This window comes from Lissotriton helveticus, chromosome 8, assembly GCF_964261635.1.
Source record: "Lissotriton helveticus chromosome 8, aLisHel1.1, whole genome shotgun sequence".
Taxonomy (NCBI): domain Eukaryota; kingdom Metazoa; phylum Chordata; class Amphibia; order Caudata; family Salamandridae; genus Lissotriton; species Lissotriton helveticus.
The window spans coordinates 1,652,001,525-1,652,021,308 of NC_136069.1; the positions used below are offsets into that span (position 1 = coordinate 1,652,001,525).

The 19,784-nt window shown below is 46.8% G+C and overlaps 1 protein-coding gene across 5 annotated transcripts in view; it reads right to left on the minus strand.

The window, feature by feature from the left end:
• APBB1 (amyloid beta precursor protein binding family B member 1) overlaps positions 1 to 19,784 on the minus strand; it is a 295,415-nt gene that overhangs the window by 107,973 nt on the left and 167,658 nt on the right. For all 5 annotated transcript variants that reach the window (XM_078658717.1, XM_078658716.1, XM_078658720.1 and 2 more), the window contains one exon: positions 18,496 to 18,701. In XM_078658717.1, the coding sequence (XP_078514843.1) occupies positions 18,496 to 18,701 (206 nt within the window). The remainder of the gene's footprint in view (positions 1 to 18,495; positions 18,702 to 19,784) is intronic.

Below are 19,784 nucleotides of genomic sequence, written 5' to 3' on the forward strand. Positions count from 1 at the left end.
CAAACCAAACAGAAAATAAAACTTCGGATATCCCAACACCGAAGCAGGATCCGTTGTGGGACTCCCAATGCCCCCCTAGTCGAACATTTTTCCATCAAAGGGCATACTGAGAATGAAATTCGCTGGACCGTGATCAGCCAAGTCATCATCCCACCAAGAGGCGGAGACTTAACCCGAATGCTCAACAAGGAAGAGCTTAAATGGATTCTCAAAATGGACAGTTTAAACTCTGGGCTAAACCTTCAAGAGGACTGGACTTCCTTAATTTAGTGACTCGCTCACAAATGAACTCAAGCGCTAAGATCTGGCTGTTTCAGACTCTGAATGTCACGCTGTAACTATCTTTTGTAAATATTTAAATTGTGTGCCAAATAATTGTTTGTTGATATGTGATATATCATGGTTTTAATCACTTAAATCACCCTCACTGCGCACCTTTTAATAAGGTAGAACACCCCCCTCACTCCTAAGATGGCCTCCTGCTTGTCCGCCTTTTATTTCTATGGCCCTGCTCCTCCCCGGATTCACCGACCAGCCAGAGCCTTTTTAACATCCACGCCTACTTCCCCACGAGGAAGCCAGGAAACAGATCTAACTACCGACTAAACCGGTAAGCTGCAACTTCGCCTGGGGCTTGTAACTCCCTAATCCCTGTCCCCTTACAAACCTCTTCTCTGACCCTATTCCTTATTCACAGGTAACTCCCTGGTACCGTTCGATTACATCATTGTAACGCGGTTTATATCATCAAGCCCAATCCCTGGTAAGAATCGATCGTCACTTTTCTCACCATGCAGCCAGCTCCTGCATTGCACGTCGTTTATATTCACTTGTGTTTTTTACAGGGCTCCTTGCTCACAACCGGGTACTTTCCAGCCGCCGCCCAAATCGCTATTGAATTTGAACGCGGTAAGCCTCCTAACCGCTTGGCCACTTGTTATTGCTCAACCACCTGGACGGACCTGTCGGTCAAGCACCAAGCTCGTAGTTATCTGGCCTCAGTCTGTACAGCGCACCAGCTCGCACGCTGCACTTTTCTGTCAGCACCTCGCGGCCCCGCTCCATCCAGCACTCCGTCTAAGCACACGGTTAACTTTATCCACCACCCTAGAAATTTCACTGCAAGTAGTCCACACGGATTCCGCTTCCTTAGCGCACAATCGACCACTTTTACTCAATTAATTCTCTAATATTGACCATTGGAAATGTTCTACAAACGGGATTGTTAAGTAACTGTCTCCATGCCTCTTGGCATAGAATCTAGGAAGTTTCACGAATTCACAGCGCCTTTATATAAGTAGGTTCACTTTAAGTCACTGGATAATTTTAGGATGATAATTTGAAAATGTACATATGCCATTTCTCTTCTTCTTTCCCCTTCCTAGGCATTTAGAGGCTTAAAAAACGTTAAGGCATTAATTAATGTCCTGATGATGGTCTCCATGATCTAAGTAGTGGGACCGAAACGCCGTCGACCTGCCTCGCACCTTATACATAACTTGATTTATATGTAATGTATATGTAAATGGTGCCTTTTGATATTTCTGTACATATGAACTTTTGAAACAGAAAACGTTACTTTTGCCTTACAAAGCCTTTTTTCCTCTCTGTGTGGAATCTAGGAGTGTCTGGGTACAGGCTTGTGCCCCACACTGGTGAATGTTGAAGGTATTCCTTCTGGTTGTAATCCACTACGCATTGAGTAAACTTGAAGACCTCTGTCCGGCTGGACATGTCGCTCCAAATATAGAATTGATTCTGTCTATATTCATTATTTTGCAGTATCTTGTATGCATGGGACCGTTGTTGTTCTTAATAGTATGCTCCCCGAGGTCCTATGCTGACTGAATTGGGGTCCCTTGTTGTTTCTAAACTGGAGGATTACAGCGCAAGATGGAAAGTCCCTGGCCTATAGAGAGACGCTGCGGACCTCCTCTCTTGAGCCTGGGCTGACGACACCATCAAGAGGTATCACTCGACCTGGTCTCGATGGGTGGGCTGGTGTCTGTAACAGAGTATGGATCCTGTGGGGGTGACATTGTGCACATCCTGAACTTCTTAGCCTCTTTAGCAGCTGATGGAATGCACTACCGATCGGTCAATACTTTCAGATCTGCGATTTCCATGGGCCATGTGGTAATTGGAGGATCCCCCCCTGGGAGAACACCCTATAGTCAGGAAATTGCTCAAGGGCGTAAGGTTATCCTTGCCTCTGGAGCCTAGATACTTTACCCACGAGGACATCAATAAAGTTCTCAACCTCCTGTTCTCATGGCCAAGCAATAGACACCTTTCCCGGAAACCGTTCTCTGCCAAACTAGCCATTCTGTTAAGTTTGATTTCATGTAGGAGGGAATCACCCTTAGAGCCTTGGATATTAGGAGATTGTTTACTCTGGACGGAGTTACCTTCCACATCTCGAGACGAACTAAGAGTCAATCCGGGGTGATTTCCTATCCGGCCTTCCTGGAGGTGTGCAAGCTGTGCGTGGTTTGGTCCATCAAAGCCTACGAGGGAATGATGGTGGATGTGCGCCCTCACAGGGAGAAGCAGACTTTGATTGATTTGAGGAAATCTTTCCGGGCAGTCTCTTAACCAACTATTTAGAGATGGGTGAGGAGGATCATGCAGGAGGCAGGCACTGACCCCAAGGTCTTTGGTGTGCATTCTGCTTGTGGAGCGATGGCCTCCAAAGCTTTTACATTGGGTGCCCGCTTGGAGGATATTCTGAATGCAGCGGGCTGGTCTTCCGATTGAAAATTAAAGAGGTTTTATTCCAAACCAGTCTCCTCCGTTGTGGCCCTGGTGGTGGACAAGCCTTGAACTTGCATAATCCTCGCCTCAGGTTCCAGAAATAGAATGAAAAATGTCCTAGCTATCGTAACAGAGTTTCAATCCTATCAAGGACTCCGAGGCGAGGATTAGCCCACCCTCTCATGAACAATAACCCACCGGGTTACGGGATCTGTGTATTTGGGTAAGCAAAGCTTTTGACTGGCTTGCTTTGAAGTTGGTTTAATGCTTTCCTGTACTGCCAAAGATTGTATTTGTAAGTGTAATGTGAAATATTTTTCTCTGGTTAATTAGTGCTCTTTAAATTTGAGGATCTGGCTTTTTGACCAGGAGTGAGCAACCTCCACGGGCAGCCTGATTGCAGGACGAAAAATGGCAACTGACAGGGGACTAGGAGGATTACACTCTATGCCGGCACTTGATTGGACATAGACTTTGTGACTTCATTGTTTCCCAAAGATTATGGGATATTAAGTTTGTTCTTTTGCTATGGTTAAACTGACATGGCTGCTGAGCAATACAAATGAAGAAAGATAGCATAATCTAGCCTCGGAGTCCTTTATGGAATTTAAACTTTCTGTTATGATAGCTAGGACATTTTTTATTGTTTATATTTATTGGATGGCATTTTGCTATCTTTCTTCATGTTGTCTCTGTTTAGATGTAGACCCTACTTCATTCAGAAGTTAGTAGTGAATCCGTCCCCCACATTTTACTTCAAGCACCTAAACGTATAAGGCTCAGGTACATTCTGGCTTCCCGATGAACAGATGTGATCCCTTTGTCTACATTTTGGAGGAAGTATTGGCATTATTCAATTTCCTGTAGTTTTTTGTTTTGAAAGTTCAGATGCAGTTTTGTTTTTCTACACCCAAAGGCTCTGGTGGGCTCTAGTTTCCAGACTCACAGACATGCATCCTCTGTTCACATGACTTGCTCTTTCTATATGCGTTCTAGTTTTCAGGTGCACAGACGCAGAGCGTCTACTCATGTGACTTTTCCCCATCACTTGTATCGGAGACATGCAGGTTCGTGCAGGCCCGAGTTGTCTAGAACTGCATACAGGCATGCTGGGGGTAGTAAATGTTTAGTGTATCCCCGAGTTTGAGATATTGACATGAGATTGTTTGTTTTTTAATCTTATTTCATTCTATTTAGGCAGCAAGCCTGGAGTTATCGCCTAGATTCAATACAGGTTTGATCACGGTTTCCTGGGTTCTATTGGTTATCTTTCGACATTGGTGTTATGGTGGTTTCTTCACAAGCGCATGCATGATGTGACACTTACAACTAATAATGATGTGCACAACATTCAGCCTGACCTGGCTGTTATTGCTTCATTACAACATGGTTGTTGAATGATTGAACTGAGGTTCATATTGGGCTTCAGATACAAATGATCCACCCCCCCCCCCACCTCTTTTTTATTGATCCTTCTAATTGTTTACTAGTACTTTGAATCACTGGTGGGTCAGTTGCATGTAACACTTTTGTATATAGTGCAAGCATTGATTCACACATCTACGGTTTTATTTCACTTGCTTTGTCAGATTTTTATTAAATGATTTATTGACCACTGGATTGAACCTTGCAGATTTTTTCTGCTCTGAATACATGACTTGAATCTCAGATTATTTTGGTCAAGGGAGATAATCTTTTTTTAGGATATATTCATATTTTTGATGTATTTCAACGGAATCACTGATGGTTCCCATATTTTCTTTTGTAGGTTGCTATCTCTAGTGTCCTGATGAAGATCCGTATATGTTTATGGGGTTGAAACGTCGACTAAACAGGGTCCACCCACCATACCAATGATCAGTGGACTATAGGAACTCAAATGCTCATACCACTGCGTTTCTGGAAACAAATCTGTGTCCTACGGGCGGGGATCCGTTGTACATTGTGTAAATCTTGTTACTGTAACAATGTTTGTTTATGTAAGGCACACTAAATTGCCCTTGCACAGCGCTGTCACTTAGAACCTCCTTCGTAAACGAAGCAGCTGGAAATGGCACCTAGCTCAGGTGGCATAAAAGGGCACTGCCATCCTAACCGTACACATCTCCGCCATTCAGTGCCTAAAACTGGGCCCACACATTCCTAGCGCAGTCCTTACAAAGACTTTCGGTAATGCTAAGAAGCAGCATGCCATGTGCACCTATTTTGGAAGTTGTTCAGTAATTTACAGCACTTGTCTGAGATTGGAAAAGTCCAGGATTGCGGACCACTTTTTTTTAGGTTCTTCAGATTAAACTCTTCGTCCTAGATCACACGATGCTGTCCTAAGGAAATTTAGGACTATGGGATTAAAATCTCATTTACTCGCCCCCGAGGGTTTGTACAAGATTTAATAGCGACCCCACACCCCACCTCCAGCCGGTGTCTTCAGCCTCCGGCTTCCTTGCCTCTGAGAAGCTACAACATGAGATGTCAACTGACACTCGGGAGATGGTAGAAAGGCCTAAAAGAGCAGCACTGCAAGTGGTGAACTAGGTGCACCCGCTGACTGCGCTGTGGCCGCTCCAGCCGGGAGGCCGGCTCCCTGCTTCTCTTGCTGACCTCCGAGGGGACCCCTGCTCACCTTATAATACTTCTGCATGCCGCTGGGGCGCCTCGGGCTCCAGGGCCCTTGCTTCTAGAGCGGCGCAGAGCCGGTCCCAGGGAGCTGTCCGAGGCTTTGCCTCCTCCGCCGGGATGAGGCCTGGTCCGGCCGCACCTCCGAGGCGGGATCGATCTATCTCCGGCGCGGAGGGAGGATGCTGCAGAGAGGATGGGGCGGAGGGAGGGAGCAGGCAGGGATCAGTCATCCTGCAGAAGGCTGCTGATGCCGGGGCCCGCCGAGGACCGCTCCAGCACGGGTCCTCAGAGTGAAAGGAGATGCAATCCGCCGCATACAGCCGAACCCTGCGGGCCCTGGGGGGTCCAAGGGAGCCTGTCCCCGCCGCCACGCTGAGCCGAAGAGGGCAGACTTACAAATGTGCCCAGGAGGGTCGCCTCACACCCGCACCCCGCCCTCACGGTTCCAAGGGCAGGCTGTCGGACGCACCCCCAGATCCGAGCCACGCGAGCTCGACCCGCACCTCGGGCAGGGGCTGAAGCTAGAGTCCCATCAGGAGGTTAAAGGTCACCCCGCCACTGCTGGCACGATGAGCGCCGCCAGCTGTGGGGCCGGGACTCTCGGGCTCCGAGGGGGGCCTAAGGGAGCAACGAAGCAGCACTGGCTGAGCGGTCACACCCGAGAACCATTGAACGGGGGAGCCCTGGCAGGATGGGGGCATTTCGCAGGGTGTGAACTCCACCGAGGGGGCAAACATGCCAAAGTGGCGCGCTCCCACGCACATTTGTGTATCTTCAGAAATCTCTTGCAAGAAGCTTCCAACATATTTAACGCACGTGAAACTACTAATGTACGGTCAAACACGAAACGCTTCCCGGTGTGTACAAAGGATAGGTGCAGCCACACGCGTCGGCGCCAAGGGAGGGGTTTTCCACCGGCAGTGGCGTCGTGTTTCCACTGTGCGTCCCCGAGTGCCCTCACGTGCCCTCGGTGCCAGGCAGACCCGTGTGGATGTCTCAGAAGGCGCCCTCTGTGCTGCTGGGTAGGCTGGTGACCCGGCCGACCTCTGAAGGATGACACCCGAAGCTACCCGGCCTCGCGGAATCCGTGCCAGCCCTCGCCCGCCCCTGTCCCGTGGAGCCCGTGCCAGCCTCGCCCACCCGTGCCAGCCCGCGTTCGCCTCGTGGTACCCGTGCCAGCCCTCACCCACCCCTGCCCCGTGGTGCCCGTGCCAGCCCCTGGCACCCTCTCTGCTGCCGACCTCTGCAGAAGTGATGCTTGACACTTTAGCTAAGCTAGCTGAAATCATTGCTCCCACTTGTAGCTTATAGGAGCCGACTGATGCCCACTTCCAGCGTGTGATCTTGTGCAGGCTGTATCGACGTGGCAGTTCTTTAGCCACTTTTTTCCTTTCACACGAATGGACAGTGGCATTCATGACGTTTGTTTAAACGATGAAGCATCTGTCTAAGCACTGGTTAACTGTGTGTACCAGCAATGCATTCGGCCAGCAGCGCGCGCCTCATGCATAAATGATACTGGCTGTGAGGTCATAAATGTGCTCCTCTGATTGATTCATGCAGGACCAGGAAGTGATGGCGCGGGCTTCTTGATGCAAGAACCTTAGCAGGGGAGGCCCTGTTTGATGATACAGCATTTCAGGGCACACACAGCACCTCGGAATTAAAACAACACCCCTTGTTGGGGGCTATGCTACCCACAAAGCACAACTTGTGTTTCTTAACAATGTGAAGATATTTGGAAACTGAAAAGTTTATGCAAGGAAGAAAACCGTTGCATTTCCAATGAAATGTAAAGCGGTTATTTGACTGACAATCTGCAATGATTCAGGGGGAATTGTTGTTAATGTTGTTGTATTGGCTCCACATAATAGTAGCTGCTAGACTTATTTAGATCATTTTATCCCTACTCTATATGGTCTAAATTTGTTTCACTACTCATTTTTTTTTAATTTACATATATTATTGTAATTGCATTTATATAGCACTTACTACCACTGAAGAGGCGTCAAAGCTCTTTTTCAGCGAGTAGCACGCTACTCCGGGACCCATAAAGGGCTAGTGGTAAATTAGTATAGAGAAATATGAAAGTAATTTGAGTGGTGCATAAGTTATTCAGTTATTTGGATAGAGAAAGAAAGCGGCAGGAAAGAAGCGGGAAAGAGGTTTACATTTATATAGCGCTTGCTACCCCTCACGGGGTGTTGAAGTGTTTTTTCGGCGAGTAGCGCGCAACCCCGGACCCACAGAGGATTACTGATGAATTAGTAGAGTGAAACATGAAAAGTGGACATGTTAGTCTGTTATTTTGAGTTATAGGTAGGTCTTCTAATAAAAAACGACTTTTTAAAAAACATTAAAATTCATTCAACAGTTCTACGTAATTGACTGAAGTATAACTTGCGCCACCATACATTTCAGCTGTCATCAGTAATGTAAAATTGGAGGTCATAGGCAGTGCATCGTAGCGCTGCAAGTTATACTTAGGCCAAGTACATTCGAATGGTGACTTTTACTTTCAGCTTTAATGGAATTAGACTTTAGGGCATATCACCAAATGCGGGACAAACTATATCTTTGCTAAGAATGCGTGCTTTTTGTGATTTAGAGTAAACTTGGTAGCAGGTTTACAACTATTGCCACTGAAAAAAAAATGGTGTCAGACAGGCTTTGGAGTGGTGTGGCTCACTGGTTAGAGGCGGCAGACCTGTAAGCAGAGAACAGCCCGGGACCAGGGTTCAATTCCCGACGCGGCAGGGTCGTGGACCAGGGTCAACGGACTCGATAATTCTCACTTCGGTGCCTACTCTAACCAGGGATCACACTCGGCAACTCTGGGCATTAAGCTTGCCTCATCTCTACAACGGCCCCCCACAAGTCGCCGGGGATGCCTGGTTTCACCCTGGAGATACCCAATAAGGGACCATCTCACAGGGAAAACCAGGACGGGTTCCCCAGCGGTCTCCAGCGCCACGATACTCCGTCAAGGAGTCGCAGTGCGCTTTACAAGTACACCCACATTTACATTTACACATTCGAAAGGTCATATTTTCCTCGACAGGCTGTCAGCTGGGACCTTGGACAGGATAGACCAGGGTGCCAGGGACAAACCATAGAATCCGTCCTAAAAAAAAGTATTGGGGGATACATTGGGAGGAGCATCCCAAGGATGTGAGTGCATCCCAAAGCTTCAGATAACTCCCACCAAACAAACAAATCTTAAACAAGGTGTGTGCTCACAGCCCACATCACACTGCTGAGTTCCATAATTCCAACATAAAAATGTTCTTTAGGTGAATATTTGGAGCTTTGTAGCAATATACTTTCACACTTAGACAAAGGAAGTGACACCACGCTTGGTCCTGCAGGAAACCCCAATGAAGGCACAAGGTGTTTGAGCAGGTACAGCAGGAGCGGAGTGCAAGAGCACCCGGCCACCATGTGGCCATCACCCCCTGCACAAGAGCTTCGCCTGTGGGTAAGATGGGGGTTTCAGCGCACGCCTGGCCTCTCGCCTGCCCCTACTTGGACACATGTTAGGAAGAGAAGAGCGCTGAAGGCAGGGCCTGGTCGAAGTCCAGATCCTGGCCCAGCTGCATATGGGCCTTTGGCTTTGCACAGTGGCCTCTCGCCTGCCCCTACTTGGACACGTTAGGAAGAGAAGAGCGCTGAAGGCAGGGTGCGGTCTAAGTCCAGATCCAGGCCCAGCCGCATATGGGCCTTTGGCTTTGCACAGTGGCCCCTGGCCTACCCCTACTTGGACACATGTTAGGAAGAGAAGAGCGCTGAAGGCAGGGCCTGGTCGAAGTCCAGATCCTAGCCCGGCCGCATATGGGCCTTTGGCTTTGCACAGTGGCCTCTCGCCTGCCCCTACTTGGACACATGTTAGGAAGAGAAGAGCGCTGAAGGCAGGGCCTGGTCGAAGTCCAGATCCTGGCCCAGCCGCATATGGGCCTTTGGCTTTGCACCGTGGCCTCTCGCCAGCCCCTACTTGGACACATGTTAGGAAGAGAAGAGCGCTGAAGGCAGGGTGCGGTCTAAGTCCAGATCCTGGCCCAGCCGCATATGGGCCTTTGGCTTTGCACAGTGGCCTCTCGCCTGCCCCTACTTGGACACATGTTAGGAAGAGAAGAGCGCTGAAGGCAGGGCCTGGTCGAAGTCCAGATCCTGGCCCAGCTGCATATGGGCCTTTGGCTTTGCACCGTGGCCTCTCGCCAGCCCCTACTTGGACACATGTTAGGAAGAGAAGAGCACTGAAGGCAGGGTCTGGTCTAAGTCCAGATCCTGGCCCAGCCCCAAATGGGCCTTTGGCTTTGCACAGTGGCCTTGTGTCTGTCCCTACTTGGACACATGTTATAAAGAGAAGAGCGCTGAAGGCAGGGTGCGGTCTAAGTCCAGATCCTGGCCCAGCCGCATATGGGCCTTTGGCTTTGCACAGTGGCCCCTGGCCTACCCCTACTTGGACACATGTTAGGAAGAGAAGAGCGCTGAAGGCAGGGTGCGGTCTAAGTCCAGATCCTGGCCCAGCCGCATATGGGCCTTTGGCTTTGCACAGTGGCCCCTGGCCTACCCCTACTTGGACACATGTTAGGAAGAGAAGAGCGCTGAAGGCAGGGCCTGGTCGAAGTCCAGATCCTAGCCCAGCCGCATATGGGCCTTTGGCTTTGCACAGTGGCCTCTCGCCTGCCCCTACTTGGACACGTTAGGAAGAGAAGAGCGCTGAAGGCAGGGTGCGGTCTAAGTCCAGATCCAGGCCCAGCCGCATATGGGCCTTTGGCTTTGCACAGTGGCCCCTGGCCTACCCCTACTTGGACACATGTTAGGAAGAGAAGAGCGCTGAAGGCAGGGCCTGGTCGAAGTCCAGATCCTAGCCCGGCCGCATATGGGCCTTTGGCTTTGCACAGTGGCCTCTCGCCTGCCCCTACTTGGACACATGTTAGGAAGAGAAGAGCGCTGAAGGCAGGGCCTGGTCGAAGTCCAGATCCTGGCCCAGCCGCATATGGGCCTTTGGCTTTGCACCGTGGCCTCTCGCCAGCCCCTACTTGGACACATGTTAGGAAGAGAAGAGCGCTGAAGGCAGGGTCTGGTTGAAGTTCAGATCGTGGTCCAACCCCACATGGGCTTTGCACCGGAAGCTTTAGGCACAGAACATGTCTTTCACTTTACACACAGACTGTGTAGACTGTGGTAAATGTGTGGCAGATCTTTAACAGATTCATCAAAAAGCGCCAAAGTTAACCTCTCTCCAACACTCAGAGGAGATAAAGCCTATATGCCTACTCCTGGGTTTTGGAGCGCGGATTGGCTAAGCATGTACACTAGCTTTACATTCTTCATTTGCACTTCATTGACCTTCTTAAAAGTATTCAATGTTATTTCCATTCAAACCCTGGCACCATAATAGACGGTCTGCCAACATTACCTCCTTTAAACCAGGGCCACCCTTATCCCAATGTGGCCCCAATCGACCCATGCCATGCAGATTTGTTCATCGCTCTATCTCCCAGGAGGTTAACCTGCCCTGTGCATGCATGCCCGCATTATATTTTGAATGACCACTATAATGAAGGGTCAGCTAACAAGTGAGGTTGTGCCTTGACTGGGCATAGTATTCCAAAAATGACCACTATTAATCCAGTGCACAGAAACTGGCACCATTATGCCAGGGCTGGGCACCGCTGCACAGTGGATGACCACAATGTGCCAAGAATTACCACCATAATGAAAGGACCAACAATATGTTCTTGAGTGGCAAAATAACTTACGGCATGTGGGCATCCATGCTAACACCATCCTCTCAAAAGAAGTATGAATGCTCTCGGGTTGCCACAGAAATACCACTCTTATGCAGGATCTTGAATACTGCCTCACACACACGGCACTGCTCTCCCCTGCGGCCCATCACCACCGAGTTTGGCCTACAGGAGCAGGCGCAGGCATAGCTGGCGCTTCTTCACCAAGGGGTGCTTCCAGCCAGGACAGGCTCTCAAAGGAAGTCTCACAGGACCACACTACACGTGTGTGGATGCTGTGTTCTACAGGAAGGTTAACCTGATGTGGGGCCCGACACACCTGACAGGGATCCTCTCTTACACTGGATGGACTCTTGTAGGACCACCCCACAAACCCATCTTTAGGTTTCTTCTAGGAGCCCTGGAAGCTGAAGTGAGTACCAGCCTCACTTACACTTGCCACTGCCTGCCGTTCTCTGACAGGGACTCCCCGGAACAGGGCGGCTCGGAGGCTCTCAGCCTCAGCGACTATCGAGGAATCTATTGCCCTCCCCATGCCCCTCTTCCCTGGACTGAAAATGTTCCTTACAACAAAGAAACGGAGGCAATTTGGGGAGGGGTTGAAGGGGGGTATTTGCATGGTTTCTCCCTGAACCACATGCTAGCGTATCACGACAAGTGGAATATGTAGTGCTCATTTTTATAGATTTTTTCCCAATTTCTAAAAACATTGAGGCAAAGAGTAATTTAGCTCCATATTTTACTATTTTTTAGAATAGGTAAACCCTACTCCTTTCCCCTCTAGCTCCTCTGGAGTAAGTGAGTCCAACTCACTTCTTCCGCTCACATGTTGGCTAAAATTCAGCCGAAAATTTACACCCCGCTACTTTCACAGCCCGCAGCCCTTCACGGCTTCCCATGGTATGAGTGGGGCAGTAAATGCCTATCGGAGACCCTCTGTGCTTTGCTCAAGGCATGGCTATGTAAGCGAGGGCTTCAGAAAGACAGTGGCCCCATAAACCCAGAGGCCCCATAAACCCAGAGTCGTCACTATACCTGGCTAAGTCAACGCCTGGGGGGGGGGTGGGGGGGGGGGGGGTCTCATTTAAAGCCCTTCAGAAACAATGGCTGATCAGGACCACTCAAAAATACCACTGGTCACGTAGGATTAATTCACTGAGGGCAATTATTCAGGATAAGGCCTACCCTCTTCAGTGAGGTCACTAATCCTGCTGGCAGGCGAGTGTCCCTAAGGGGCTGGAGGGGAAGTCCGATGGTCTCTACCCCCACCCTGAGCCTCCTGAGGCCCCCTGATGCCTTCCAGCTGCATATATTGATTGTTGTCACTGTTTTAGTTGCTGTTCTATGCATCGGATGCTATAGGCAGCTGTTAGGCCTGAATGCTAAGTGACTTCCTTAAGCCTCGCCCTCGGGCCCTACACCCAAGAGTCCTATATAGGCTTTTAGCCTAAAAGACTAACACTTTTGATCTGCACGGTAAAACGCCTGCCGCTCCCCGAGCAATCATGGCAGGGCGAGTCACATGCAGAATGGCCAGTCTACAGCAATGACCATGCCTGATGAAGGCGTCGGTACAACTGACAGGAAGAAGGGTACAGAAGCTCTGAGAGCGGACACACGCTCTTCGTTATCTTCCACACTAAGCACAACTTGTGGACAGAAGGCTGAGTGCCAGCAGGGGGCCTACAACATGAGCTTCAAAGAAAGATGCTCATCATGAACCCACTTTGCGGCTGATCCTGAACGAACTGCTTTTATTTTCTTGAGGGGAGCAATTTGAAGAAACACCTTCAATCGAAGTATAAATCTCCCTACATGCACAGGCATATCCCCAGTTAGAAATAGTGTTTGTCCTAAAAGCCTTCATAGTTTCAGTCCAAGCCTGGCTTAGTTCATGAGAAAGCGAGTTACCCCTTGCTGCCTTCCAATGTTGTCTCTTCATGTTTCTAACAATCCCAATCCAGCAAATTTCACAAAAGATCTCATGTTGCTTGATCGGTGAAGCATTAACCCTTGCACTTCCAGAAAAATGTAAAACAGCTGATACTTATGTTGACCCTGCTGCATTTGAAGCCGGTGATGTCACAATCTTTTCCAAACCTGCATGATCTGGAAGGTTAGCTCCAATGTGCATCTTCAAAATACTTTTCTTGCACATTTCAGATGAACTTGGGAGTGCAAACACGTGACCCACATGCTTAAATTCAATCATTCTCAGAAATGTAAACTACCAGATGGAACGTACAACAACTATTATGGTGCATCATCTGCTGGACTAAGCATATAAGTATGGGAAATTTGAAGGAAAATGCATACAAAACACGCACAATCTCTCAAGTAGGAGGGAATGGACTACTCCTGCAACAGGAAGAACTAGGTGCCCCTCCAGGGTGCAAAGGGAACGGGATATCCAAACATTCAACAGTGGAGTCGGACAAAGGAACTTGCCGCCAGTAAAAAAAATACATTTTCCAGGTGAATAAAAGAAAAACAAAAAAGTCAACAATTGTTTCTGGTGTCCTTCAGAAGACTGTCCATCACATACAAACAGGAGTGCACATAGAAGACTTCCAAACACACTCCAGGAGATCTTTCTGATACTTCAAAAAGTTAGAACCTATAAAAATCAAAGAAGTAAAGAGGCAGTGTCTAGATGTTCAGCTTTTCTACATTTGTAAATTGGGAAACAAATCCTCCAAAGTGAGTCTGACCAAACTTGTAGAATAGGGACATGATGTTGTTGCTATGAACACCAAAGGTAGGTAGCTTTAGTTTCCATTAGAGGAACGACTCTTTGGTTGCCCTTGTTGAAGAATTCAAGAAGAGAGGAGGCGGCTCTGATTGGGAGTGGGAGGCCATTCTATGCTCTAGGAGCGATGAACGAGAATTACAAAGCTAGACTAGGAAGTAAAAAGCCATTTTTCAAGGCCTTTATGAATTGCACAAGATTTTCAGAACATTTGAGGTCGAGGGGAAGAGAGTTCCACAGTTTAGCGGTACTCACAACAAAACCTTTACCATCCCAAAAAGATTTCCCTGATGTATAGTCCATTACAATAATCACATTTAGAGAAAATCAAAGTTGCCACACCTGATCTTTGGATGTTGGGAGGGGTGTGAGGAAGGATTTTCCTGAGGTTCTTTGAAAGATAAAAAACAGAGGTAGTGATTTGAATTACCTGATTTGCAAATGTGAGTCTTTTATCAAAGATGACCCCAATTTTTCTGAGCTAGTCTACAGGTGTAGTTGGAGTGCCAGGCTCTTGTGGCCACCATTAGGAAGACCAGAGGCTGTTACAAACAAAAGAATCTCAGTTTTTACTGAATTAAGTCGAAGGCAGTTCACAATCATCCAATTATTTATGCTTACCATACAGGTCTTGAATTGTAAGGCAGTGGGAGAAAGGGTTGCCAGATATTGAGACAATTTTGTATCGACTGCATACGATTCCACGGAAAAAACGAAAGATTTGATCTTTTTAGCTAATCGACAAATATACAAATTAAATAAAGTGGGGCTGAGAGACACCCCCCATGGGATCCCACAAGAAAGAGTGAAGAAATCTGAGATATGGGGGATCTAAGGCTACCTGTTGTTCCTGTGCGAGAGAAAAGAGGCAAGAAGTGCAAATGCCCAGCTGTGTAAGTGACTGATGCGGATGTTATGATTGGCTATGTCAAACGATGCTGAAAACTAAAAGAAGATGGGGAGTGTTGTTAACTTTGTTGATGATTGTTATTAGTCTTTAAGTTGCCACTATAAAGGCTGCTCAGGTGCTATGTTGGTTACGGAAGCCGAATTGAGAGGAATCGAGCAAGTCGTTCTCACTAATAAAGTAGATAGTAGTAAGTTCAAAGCTTTGTCAATTATTTTTGCTGGGAGAGGACGCCAGGATATGGGACAATAGTTGTTGGGGTCCAAGGACAAGGCCGTGCTTTTTGGAAAAAAAATTGTTTAGGTGAGCTTTTTTTTAATAAGAATGTGAGCTTATTCAAGATAGAAATATTAAATGTCTAAACTGATTGGCCAGAAATAGCTGGGTATAGGGCTAATCTTTTAAATAGATGTTGTTAAAGTTACATAAAGGATTTTTGCTCTTCAAACATCTTCATAACGGACTATGGAAACACAGATGAGATGAGCCTTTCAGTGCTGTTCTTGCCGATGTAACTTATGGGCAACTACAGGTGCAGGGTGGGACAGAGGAGAGAGTTTCAGCTCTGAGGTTCTCAGAGAGTTTCAGCTCTCTCACATTGCAGCTAAACCTGGAACGAGCTACCGGCAGACATCAGAAGCGCCCCCCTCCCTGAACACCTTCAGGAAGACCCTCAAGACCTGGCTCTTCGGCTAAACAGACATCAGACACGCCCCCCTTCCTGAACAACTTCAGGAAGACTCTCAAGACCTGGCTCTTCGGCTAAACAGATCTGCGCCCCCCCACCCCTCAGCGTCTTGAGACCCTCACGGGTGAGTAGCGCGCTTACAATTCCCTGATTAAATGATTGAGGAGAGAGTTTCAGCTCTGAGTGAGGCAAACCAACTTATTTGCGCAAGCTTCCAATAATCCTTTGCTGTCAAAAAGTGTTCAAGGTCAGACTTAAAATAGCTTCATAATTCTAGCTGCTGTTGCACATTCTCAATCCACACAAAGCAGTCAAGGCAATACATTACTAATAATATTTTACTATCTTCAAGTATTTATGCCACAAAGGCTTTATACCCAACTTTCAACATAAACAAACAAGAAAACAAGTTAGAAGGCTACAGCTGGTTTACATGGATGCAAGCGGACTACTTTGAAGAAAGGACAACTTAGACCCTCAAGAGTGATTGTATGGACAAGGAAAGAACCAAGTCCCATGCGCAAGGTAAAAGTCAGGAGATCCTTGAGGCACAGGGGCGAGTACAAACGTTTCAAGGGACAACAGGCAAATAAGAATGGTAGAAGTAAAAATCCAACATTTAAGAATGAATGAGTTAAGATTCAAAATGTATTTTGTAACTCTGAAACAAAACTCTTTAGACAAAGAGATTGCCTAGGTCATACCCATCAGCCATTAGCATTTCTGTATATTTCCATTACATTAATGGGCTGTTTGCCAACCACACAGCACTGCTTGCATGGTCTTGTTGAGATTCCAGTATGGATCAGGTAATTGGGCATGAGGCAGTTTTAACAGCTCTTTTTGCGATAGACCCACCTCGCTTTCCTCATGCTGCTCCATCGGGACTTCCTTTAACTCCTTACATCCTTACTGCATCTCCTCTGTGTTTGATGCTGCAGGTCACTCAACTACAGGGACATGATGTTGCTGCTAGGGACACCAAAGGTCTGTAGCTTTAGTTTCCATGAGAGGAACAACTCTTTGGTGTCCCTAGTAACCACCCTCAGCAGGCCCAGCTTCCTTGCTACTCCTGTTGGGTGGTTGATAAGCTTCACTGTGCCTGGCAGCTCACCTGCTGCTGCTGAAATACAAATTCAGCAAGACTGGCAGCTCCTCCGAGCCTGCTGCCAAGCCTCTGGTGACATTTAGTAAGTCCAACTGTTGTAGCAAAGACAATAGGTGTAGCTCGCAACTAAAAGGCAAGCAAGACCTTTCTAGCTTTGCCAATGCTCCTTTGTCAGGGAAATCACGGCTCCATGGCAAGTGGAGTCAGCTGTCAATCTGGAGATTGGTTTTCTTCATGCAAGTCGTAGGGATTATAGAAAGGGGAGCGGGATATACTACGAAAAAGGCCCATTCACAGCCTCTAAAAAGATAATAAAATATGCCTCATCAGTTTAACTACTTCTATCTTTGTAAAAGCAAAGATGTGGAGTAGGGTTTAAAGAGTTTACGTTTTTAAAGTGTGTGTACTACATACTGAGAAGAAGGTTGTGGAAAAATTCACTGAATCTGAAGTGAAACTGCAATGAACCTCTTCTGGAATCGGAGAATGATTTTCAGAAATTACTTTTTAAAGGTTTTTTTAATTTTTTTAAATGAAGACTTTGAAGATGGCAGCTAACTACCCCTGTTGACTAACAAAACCTTTTTATTGTTGCCTACGTATACTGTGCCTACGGACCGCAAGAAAGACTTCATAAAACTCTCCACAGTATGTCAATCCTATAACCATCATCCTCTGTTACCAGGACAATGCCTTCTGTCATCATAGCAGTGTGTCGCTTCGACTATCAGTCTATGCCATCATCACTGCCATACTGTCTTTTCTCACCACAGATGCCCCCCTTTGCCGTTATGACTGTCAGAATCTGCTGTCATCATAACATGGCAATAGGAGACACATGTGACCATTACCTTTGCCAAACAACTACTACTCTTTGCCGCCCGGGCGTTTGGCTTTGCCACATGACAATTTTGCTATCACAACTGTTACACTCTGTGCCTTCTGCTATAAATCCTGCAACTCTGAACAGCTCTCTGACATTACCTGACTGGTCAACAACTGGACCACTAAATACAATGAAGACACCAGCCTGTGCAGGTCATGAAGTAAAACAAACATTACTTAGATATTTAAAGAGGCAGTCCAAGCTTATTCACACATAGGTGTGAAGGTGGTAAGTACATGACTTTTCAAGCCGTAACGATTGGCAACTGGCGGGAGAAGGCTTTCATTGTACAAAAGACTAATGATGCTCACATGCTCACACTGCCAGAAATCCTCATTGAACACTAGCTCCTAGAGGTGTCAAAAGGACGTTGGGAACAGCGCCAGGACGCCCCTTCGCTGGGGCAGCTGTGCGCTGAATAAATTTCCATAACATAACATAACATAACAATGTTGGCTGTTGTGAAATCATGCAATAAAACCATACCTACTCGCTGGATACCATGTCTCTGAGGGAGCAAAATCCATAAACAAAGCAGAAACATATAGTAGGAGAGGCATTACTGGAGGCAACTGAGCAACAAGGGAAGGGCATGGATGAAAAATGAAAATAAACATTTCCACTTCAAAGTCCTCAATAGGCTCAAGCATGCACCGGTTATATAGAAGAAAGGGTTGATGCAAGACCTAGATTCTACATGCTTAGGATAAACGAGCATCAAGTACAGGAGGTGCCTGTAGACTTACTGCATCTCTCAATATTGCTGACATCAGTTTTCAGAAATAGCTTCATCAAGATCATACACCAAGTACAAACAAAACACATGTATCTGTGGCAGCAGTACACTTTAAAGGCTCACACTGGCAGGGGCGTGGATTCCTTGGGGTTTGTATACATTTATGGGGTTCATAGATTAGTATGAGCTGTGGGTGAACACAGAAGGATGCATCCCTTCAAACTTGAGATTAAACAAGATGCCAAGATGTTAGTGGCTCTGGAATTCAGAGCTCCTGGTGGCCACATGTTCTCACCTGCTGCTCCTCGGATGGAGTGTTGCCTTCTGAGGCGGTGCACTGTTTCAGAGTCCCATCGCCATTGCATTGTGTCGAGGGAGGCTCCCACTGTGTGGTTCCAGTTGGGATGTGCCAGTAGTAGGTCCCAGATGTATCCTGCACCCTCATCCATCCAGCTGGTAAATCTGAATCCGTCTCGAAGGAGTTCCGATTCCAGAAGGAATCTATGGGGGGGTAAAAAAAAAAAAGTTTCAACAACTCTTTGCTGTTCAAGGTGGTTTTGTGTGGGACTTTAGTGTCCTGTACAATACTCAGTTCAACATTTAAATGCCTTCGACTATGTACAATGTCTCATGCATAACCAATACAAGTGGCTTCTGATCAGTTCATCCTTTAGGGGAGATCATTTTTATTATGTGCCAATACTTTTGGAATATTTGTCTTCTGCTTCCTTGTTGTACGTTAGTACAAGTATTATTAGTTCTTCTTTTCAAACAAATAAAAATCCAACTAGGAATGAAAAGGTTGGCTACAGAAGGATTCATAAATGAAGAATATAAGCTTTTGAGACAAACCCAACAATGGCCACTATTTCTTTTCTGCCTAAAATACACAAAACATTTACAAGCCCTCACGGGAGACCAATTGTATCAGCTTGTGACTCACTGTATGAGAATGATCATTATCTGGCACCAATAGTTAGGAACCTGGGCTCCTACATTAAAGATCCGGAGATTTACTATGAATCCTAAACAATATAAGATGACAACACAACTAATTATCAATAGCTATAGACACAGCATCTGCCTATACATCAATAAAACATGAAATTGGATGTCCAGAATGCCAATTAGAACAAGGCAATATGTGAGAATTCAAGCACACAATGATGCTCATGGAAATGATTAAACTGGGTCTTCACAATAACATATTTATGTTTAATCACGAAATATTCAAACAAAACTGTGCAACTGCCATGGGCATTTCATTTCTTCTGGCTACACCAGCCTAACCATGGGTTGGTGGGAGAAGGAGGTAGGGGGGGGGGGGGGGGGAGAAGAAAACTAATCGTTCACTCATTATTTGCTGTGGATCACATATGGATGTTAAAAATGTTATGGGATTGAACAACAACGAGCTTGGTTTACAATTCACATACACTAACAGTACAGAAAAAGTTAACTTCCTGGATATTTTAATATATATCAAGAATGATCTTTTAGAAACCGCTTCATACAGCGAGGAGACTTCAACAAATAGCATGCTACATGGCTTCAGCTTCCAACCATTACTGAAAATCATCCCAT